The 8058-nt window shown below is 61.0% G+C and overlaps 1 protein-coding gene across 1 annotated transcript; it reads right to left on the bottom strand.

The window, feature by feature from the left end:
- Positions 1-2817: 2817 nt before the first annotated feature.
- Positions 2818-7399, bottom strand: CBX4 (chromobox 4). Its single transcript, XM_071573356.1, has 5 exons — positions 7185-7399; positions 7049-7092; positions 6294-6359; positions 5582-5648; positions 2818-5062 (listed from the first exon to the last, which is right to left on the bottom strand). Exons 1-5 carry the CDS (start codon positions 7251-7253, stop codon positions 3719-3721), a joined length of 1590 nt encoding a protein of 529 aa, XP_071429457.1. The 5' UTR covers positions 7254-7399; the 3' UTR covers positions 2818-3718.
- Between the last annotated feature and the right edge of the window lie 659 nt (positions 7400-8058).

The following is an 8058-nucleotide window of genomic DNA, read 5'->3' as shown; positions in this document are numbered from 1 at the left end:
TCTGGAATAAATCCAAACCAAGCAGACGTTAACGCATTCCTGGGAAATACATTAAATGTAGTGCACACCAGTCCTCCTAATGGAGCATGGTGATACTTCATCTCACCCTGTATCACTCTGATAACCATTGGAAGTCATTGGGAACTCACCATTAATTTGCTCAGTAACAGGCATTTAGGTTTGATGCATTTAATAGGAGAGCAGCAGGAATAAGTAATTCATATCCAAACACTTCATCTCTTCCAGCCAACTGGCCCAGCAAGGGAAGGGCGCAACTTTTAAACCACTAACTACTTATCACACCTTTCACAGCACAGGAAGCTGCTGGAGTTGTGATAAACATGATCAAACTATTAAAGTAAGAAATATCTGTCTGTGTGGTTTCCAGGAAATGGTGCCTCAAACCAACCACGGTTGCTGCTGGCACAGAGGGGGCTTTAGGGGCTTCTGCAGCCCAGCTGATGGTGGGCACAGGGCAGGGAACTCAGAAACACATGCTCAGAGGGACAGTGTTTCCTTAAAACTGGGAACACAACACCCTCCATTTTCAGAAATGCTAATGAGCTGAGCTAACTGCAAACCTGCGAGCAGTTATTAATTGCCCAGAGCGTCCCACACCTCCAGCCCAGGGAAGGAAGCTGCCGAGCCGGCTCCCAGCAGCAGCGATGCTCAGGCTCTGCTGGGAGCCTGCAAGCCCACATTCAAGGACACAACCTGCTGTTTGTGAGAAACTCTCTTGGTTTCATCTACCTTTGTGTGGCTAAAGAGCAAGTTTGTGCCCTGGCAGCCGCCCTGCCCTGGAGCTGCAGCCCAGCCCCACTCCGGCACTGGCTCCCGCCACTGTCTGTCGAGCTGCACTTCCCCTTTCATAAATCACATTTTGCATTCTGAGCATGCGTCTCCTCTTCCATGCCATTTTTGTTTTCAGATAACCATTAGCTTAATTAATCAAGGGAAATGCATAATTTCTGATTGTGTGCTCTGGTAGCAAAGCCCAGGACAGCAGAAAAACGCTTCCCACCGTCATCCCTGGGCATCCCCTGGTGAGGGCTGGGGTTCACCTGCACCTGCCCCAACACCACCTCTCCAGCACCCTCAGCCCGCCACCTATACAGCCCCAGTGACATGTAGTGTTGATTAAAGCCCTCTTAGCATTCAGCACAGCTATCAGGCAAATGTTGATTCTAATTAGAGTTCACCATTTCCACTTGCTCTCCACCAGCTTTGGTTGGCAGGTGAACATCCCAGACCTGAACATCACCCAAGTGTCCACTGGCTTTGGGGCATCAGTGAAAACAGGAGTGAAAATGAGCTGTCAGCACTGACCCTGCTCACACCAACCAGTTTAACTTAAGAGCTGGGATGGAGACTCCTTCCTGGAGTCAGCTCCCAGAAGCCATTCCCACAACATGAGCACTCTGAGCAGCACACCTGAGCTACACCAGACCAAACCCAACTTCTGTGACAATGGTGTCCACAGTCGGTTGTCCCACTTGAATACAAGCCTCTTCAGCTGCCCCAGCTGGGAAAACAGCATCCACAAACCCAGTGGTTGCTTTTCCTCCAATTTAATTCAAACTGCCTCGGAAAAAGCACTCCAGCTCTGGCACAAGAAACTCTGGAGGCAAGACTTGGGCTGACATGGCACACTCAGGGGCTCCCCATGTGACCCACTGTGTCAGATGGTACCTGGCTGGATGCTGTCCCACCTTCCCACAACACTCAGATTTGCAAAGGAACAATTACCAAGGTGAGTTTAGAAATTATTTAAATAAAATGACACCTGGGAAGCCCAGATGGCCCAGAAGTGGGCAACATGAGACAGTGGGTTCTTTGTGCTTTGGGAACAGCACTGCCACACAGACAGATGCCAAGTGACAGCAGCACCCAGGGCTGAGCCCACTGGGTGTCCCCCAGCCCTTGGGCTCTCACAGGGCAACTCACCCATGTCTCAGGTAGCTCAAGTATCACGTAGGGCCCACCTTACCCAAACCAACTAATTCTGCTTCTCATAAGCTTGAAGCTCTGGTGCATATACATCAGTGTGCCAATATTTCAACCAAGAACCTTGCTGGAAGGGAAATCAACTCTGACCAAAAGCCCATGAAGAGACAGGCTGGCACTGGATCTGGTTGTGCTGGCAGGAAGTTCAGATGGCAGCATTGCCCAGGCACTTGACTCTTTTTGTGGAGGTGACAGGGGGTCGCTGAAGGGAGCACTGTGTCTTGGCCACCTACAGACAGGCTCCAGGGGCTCCACTGCTGGGCTGCCACCACCTTGTGAGCCATTTTGTAAAGAATTAGCCCTGTGCTGTAGTTTCCAGTGGACTCCAGGAATTATTAATCTCCTTCAGAGATGTCTCCATCTTTATGGGTGGAATTTGGACCATCTTCCTTTCTGTTCAACTTTGCATCTAACTGTGACCCTCCTCAACACTGGGGTGATGCCACTGGGATGGCAGCAGTCACCCACTCACTGTGCTGCCTTCCCAGCCTGTGCTTCTACAGCCTTCCCTGTTTCTCATCACAGACCTCATGCAGCCCATGCTGGAGAAGCCCAGCCCTGCCTTGGCACTGCAGGTAGAGGGATGCACCACACCACAGGCTCCTACAGCGTCGCTCTCCACCCAGAATACAGGGTGCCCTCAGCACTATGTACAAGACACTCTGTGTGAAAACTCAGACGTATATTCAGTATTCTGCATCTCAGAGCTGATTTTTTAACCTGCAGGTACCTGCTGTGGGGCAGCCCATCCACAGCCTGCCCGCACAGGGACCTGCAATGCCTACACTGTAACAAATGGACTCCAAATCCCAGTAGTTTTTGTAAAGGTTTATAGTCCTTTGCCATGATTGCATGATACATTTCTTTACCCATGACATAGCCCTCAGAGCAGGACATGCCGCTGGCAGCTCGCAGCAACTGGGCTTTGCACTCCGACCTACACTAGCTGCAGAACATCAAATGCACTTTCAACATCTCCATTTAATATTTACATTCAAGCAATTAATAATTGGAAGCTTATAGTTTAGACATTTCTAATAGCAGCAATTTCTATAATAGCTCGTTTAGCTTTAGATAACCATTTTTTTTGCACATAGAAACACCACATGTGTACAGTATCAAAAAATATATACGGGGATGGTCCTGTGGGTTGTGGGGAGGGCAAGGGGTCGAGACTAACAAATGCTCAATGGTTAAAAAGGAGAACAGAAAATAGTCGTTTGATATAGTTTATAAGGTGATCTAGGGACTCCATAAATCTAGGCTTTATATTTCATTATATAAATACCTACAAATAAATATATTAGCGTGGTCAGGGAGCGACCAGCTTTCAGCTCAAACAATACATTTCAATAACACCACGTACAAACGGGAGCAAGAATCACTCGACAAGTTAGCACTGTTAAAATATAATACTATGACTCTGAGTAACTGGCGGGTCCCATCCTGGCATGTCCCACTGCCTGCAGGTCCTGGGGCAGCCCTCGACCTCAGGGTGGGAGCAGCGGCGAGGTCATCCCACATGGCAGGGACGGGCACCGTGCCTGGCCCTGTCCCGGCGTCCCCTTGGTGGAGGTGGCAGGCTTGGCCGCCGCGGTGCAGGAAGGGGTACGTGGGCTCCGGGGAAAGGGCACCAGTACCTTGGAGGAGATTGTGGGGCCGGTGGCCCTGGGACAGGGGGGCAGCTCCCATGGGGAGCAGCCGCTGTCCCACCTCACACCGTCACGTACTCCTTGAAGGTCACGGTCAGGCAGTTTGCGGTCACGTCTGTGATAATTATATTCCCAAAGAAGGGCTTGAATTCCTGCAGGGACTCAGCCTCCTCCTCCTCCTCCTCCTCCTCCTCCTCCACAGCCTCCTGGGGCTGCGGAGGCTCTGTGGCTGGTTTCTCAGCCGGTGGTGGTGGTGGCACCTCTGGCTTCACCTGTGCCAGGGCCAGCTCACCCTCTGCCCGCGGCTTCACGCAGCGCAAGTCTATGGGCTCGTCCAGGTCTGAATCCAGCAGGATGACCTCGGGTTGGGCAGGTGGCTCTGGCTGCTCCGGGGCTGGGGGGCTGAGGCACGTGGGGGCACTGATGCTCCGTGACGTCAGGCGCTTCTTGCCCGGCTCCCGCTCCATGTGTGGCTCTGACAGGCAGCGCTTCCGTGAGCCAGCACTTGAGAGGTTCAGTCCCATGGAGGAAGGGCTGTGCTCACAGACAGGACTCAAGGACCAGGGCACGAGGTCTGGCTTGGTGGTGAGCTGCAAGGGCTGGTCTGCTGGAGGAAGGGGCAGCTCCTTGGCCAAGGCAGTCTTTTGGGGACTTTCCTCCATCTCCGTGGGGGGCTGCCGCCCCTCGCCCTCTGCTTTGCTCAGGCCATTGCTGCCCACCACCCTCTCTTCCCCTGGCTTCCTCCAAGCCTCCACCTTCTCCTCCCCACCCTTCTTTGGAGTCCTTTCCTCTGCAGCCCGTTTCCGGGGAGGCTCCCCAGACTTGATCTTCACGGCTTGCATGCCGTTCTCCATGTACTTGCTCATGACGATCACAATGCGCCCGTTCTTGTTTTTGTTCTTGACTATCTTCATCTTTCCCCCAAGGCCGTTGCTGGTCACTCTGTCCCGGGGGGGTGGCCCAGTACCACTGGACAGGTTCTTCTCAGCCCCATTTTTGCTCTCTGCTGTGAGGTTCTTGACTGGCCCCAGCAGGTTTTTTGCTGGGCCATGAGCCCACTTGTCCGGGTGGGCAACCAGGGGGTTCTTGTTACTGTCCAAGCAGGCCTGGCCCTGTGGCTCCTTGCTGCTGGGCTGGTAATGGGGCTCGTACATCTTGGGGTCCGGCTGGTAGTGGTGGTGCTTCTTGCTGTTCAGCTGGTAGTAATACTTCCCTTTGCTGTGGGACTGGTGCTTCATGCTGCTTTCCTTGCCGTTGGGCTGGTACTGGTGGTGCTTCTTGCTGTTGAGCTCATACTGGTGTTGCTGGCTCTTCCCTGAGGAACCAAGGTCCATCTTGGGCCTGGTGTCCACAGCTGGGTCCTGCAGCCCTGTGAGGATGTTTGAGCGGCGGGCAAAGGAGGGAAGCTGCAACACAAAACCAGGGGCCGCGGTCAGACAGGGCTGGAGAACCAGGTGCCAGCGCTCCGGCAGGTGCCGAAGGCTCCAGTGGAACCCCCACCCCTCCAGCAGCTCTCGTTACAGGACGCTGCATCCCAGGGTGCCACGTCCTCGAGCAGGCGGCCCCAGCCCACTCCAACTTAGAGGCCGTGCATTGCTCCAGATTAATGAAGCAATGAAAAGAAGAAAAGCCCCCTTCAATCAGCTGTCTGGGAACGGGGGCCGAACAGGACGGCCGCTGCCTCGCCCGCGAGCAGCCTGCTAATGCCACCCGGGCGTGGGCACAGCCGGGCTGCCCTGCGGCCCAGGGGGAGGGCGGGGGGCCGGGGTGCCCACTGGGCTAGGGGCTGTGGGTCCCCAGGGCGTTGTGAGGCGCGCGGGTTCCGCGCAGCCTCCTCAGCATGATGAAACCCGCTGCAAGCGGCTCTCCGGGGACAGGCAGGGCACCGAGCGCCGGGGCCGAGGGGCTGCACTCCGCGCATTTACCTGCACGACCAGCGGCTTTGGCTTGGGCCCCCGCTTGCGGTATCCCATCAGCTGCTCCTGCCGCTCCCTGCGGGAACACAGCATCACGGCGAGGCCCGAGGGGGCACGCGGACCCCGGAGCGCACCCACCCGCCGCGGCAGCTCCCCGGTGTCCGCCACCCTTCGCGAGCGCAGCGCGGGGCCTGCAGGAGCGCGACCGGCGCCCGCAGGTGCGGAGCCGCAGGCCGGGGGACCCGCAGGTGGCAGCGGGCCCGGGGCACGGGCACCCTGCGGAGGCAGCGCCTTCCCCGCTCCCGCGTTGCGCGCTGCAGCGAGGGGCTGAAGTTTGCAGTTTGCGCTACAACACTCCAGGAAATAAATGCGCGGAAAGAGAAAAAAAAGGCTTAAAAAAAAAAAAGCCGAAGCCCGTCCAAGCGCAGCAGCGGCGGCGCCGCCTCCTCCACTCGCGGCATCGAATCCCGGGAAGCAGAAGCGCGAGGCGCGGGGGGGCGCGGCACGGGGGGATCCGCGGCGTGGGGACCTTGACCCGCAGCGTCGCTCGGTGGCCCCGCACCGCCCGCACCGCCGGGGCCGCGCCCCCCAGCCCGGCCCGGGCCCGGCCCGCCGCCGCCCCCGGCGAGGCCCCCGCTCCGTGACGCATCTGCAATTTGCGGGAGCGGCGCGGCCCGGGGGTCCCGCGGCCCCTCCCGCACCCAACCTCACCGCTGCTCACCTGTTCTGGAAGGCGATAAGCAGCCGGGGGTCCAGGATGTTCTCCTCCGGCTCCCACGTGTTATATCTGGGAGAGGGGAGGAGAGCGGCCGTCACCGCGGGGCCCCGCCGGCGGGGCCGGGGCCGGGCCGGGGCCGGGCCGGGCCGGGCCGGGCCGCCCCGCAGCACCGAGCCCGATGGCAGCGGGGTGCGGGGATGGGGTCCCGGGGGACGGGATGGGCGGGGAGGGGACGGGGGGGACGTCGCGGGGACAGAACTGTTTATTTAGCGCAGTTATTATTCCGGAGGAATTCCAGGCATGTCATGATGAAATTTTCCAAATCCCCTTTCCCGAACCCAGGAAAGCGGCCGCGGGGCGGAGGAGGGACCCGGCCGCTGCGTCCCGGTCCCCCCCGCCCGCACTGTCATGCGAACCCCGCTCGCTCCGCAGCGGCCCCGCTCGCCCCGGTGCCGTCCCCGCCTCGGCGGCGGCTCTCGGGACTGAGGAGCGACGCGGGCGAATTTTGCGGTAAATCCCCGTTTCCCCTCCTGCCCGCCCCCCCCTCCCCGCTCGGTTCTGCAATATGGAGCCCGACTCCGAGGAGGGAAAGGGGAAAGGAGCCATTTTCTGGTGCACATCAGCCGCCGCCTGCTCGGCTCCCGCCGCCGTCACCGCCGGGCCCCGCCGCAGCCTCTCTCCGCCCGCCCGCCGCCCCGGCCGGGGCCCTTCCCGGAGCCCCATTCCCGGCCCCATACTCGCCCGGTGCCGGTACTCACTTGGGCGACCATCCCCTCCATTTCACCAGGTACTCGACTCTGCCCTGCGCGGCGCGGAAGGCAAAGACACGGCGTCAGCGGGATCCGCCGCCCGCGGCACCCCCGGCCCCGCCGCCCCCGCCGCCGCCCCCCGCACCTTTCGGATCCGCTTCTTCTCGATGCTCTCCACGGCGAAGACGTGCTCTCCCACCGCCGGCAGCTCCATCCCGCCGCCGGGAGGGGCCGGGCCGGGCCGCGCTGCGATGCGAATGCAGGCGAGCTGGGCTCGGGCTCCAGCAGCTCCCGCCGCCGGCCCGACAGACACTGAGCGGCGGCACCGCAACCGTGCAAATCCCGGAGTGAGACGTCAGGGAGGCGGCGCCTGCCGGGCCCGGCTGCCCGTCAGCGGCGGGGCCGGGGGATTGGCGCAGCCCTGCCGGGGAGCAAGGCGGGGAGGGGGCGGGCGGGGGCCGGGCACGGCGGCGCGGGGCCGGGGGGGCGCGGGCGGCCCGGCCCCCGCCCCACGCGTGACTCAGCACGGCCCCCGCGGGGCGGCACAGTGTGCGGGGCAGGTGCGCGCCCCCGGGGGGACGGGGGTCGGGCGGGCAGCCCGCCCGGGGGATGCGCAGGGCGGTCGCCGCGGGGGACAAGCCCTCTGGAGGGCTCCACGCCGCGCCACGTCGCGGGCGGCCCCGGGCCCGGGGGATGACGGCGCCCATCCCCGGCACCGCTCGGGCCGCTGCTTCCAACCTCGGCGCCCGACCCTGCCCGGGGGACCCTCGTGCCGCTGTCCGACGGGTCCTGCGGCCGCGGGGCGCCCGGCCCGAGGACACCCATGGGCGGCGGCGGGCCCGGGGCAGGTGGCGGCGCTTCCTCCGCCCGGTGCCGGAAGCCGCGCAGGGCGGCGCGGCCGCTCGGGGAGCCCGGGCCGGGCGGCCCCGCTCTCGCTCCTCGTTGAGCGGGTCGAACCGGCTGAGGCTCACGCGTGTCCGGTGCTGCTAGCGGGGCAGTTGCTCGCACTGCTCCGGAAA

Source organism: Pithys albifrons, chromosome 19 (assembly GCF_047495875.1).
Source record: "Pithys albifrons albifrons isolate INPA30051 chromosome 19, PitAlb_v1, whole genome shotgun sequence".
Lineage (NCBI taxonomy): Eukaryota > Metazoa > Chordata > Aves > Passeriformes > Thamnophilidae > Pithys > Pithys albifrons.
Note: the sequence above shows the minus strand (reverse complement) of the source record. Positions and strands in the feature narration are given on the sequence as shown.

What these genes read in the sequence shown, in the direction of transcription:
- CBX4 (XM_071573356.1), bottom strand. Translation starts at nt 7,253, where the DNA reads ATGGAGCTGCCGGCGGTGGGAGAGCACGTCTTCGCCGTGGAGAGCATC. An exon ending in AGAAGAAGCGGATCCGAAAG is followed by an intron (nt 7,093 to 7,184) that starts GTGCGGGGGGCG and finishes CGCGCCGCGCAG; the next exon opens with GGCAGAGTCGAGTACCTGGT. An exon ending in TGGAGGGGATGGTCGCCCAA is followed by an intron (nt 6,360 to 7,048) that starts GTGAGTACCGGC and finishes CCCCTCTCCCAG; the next exon opens with ATATAACACGTGGGAGCCGG.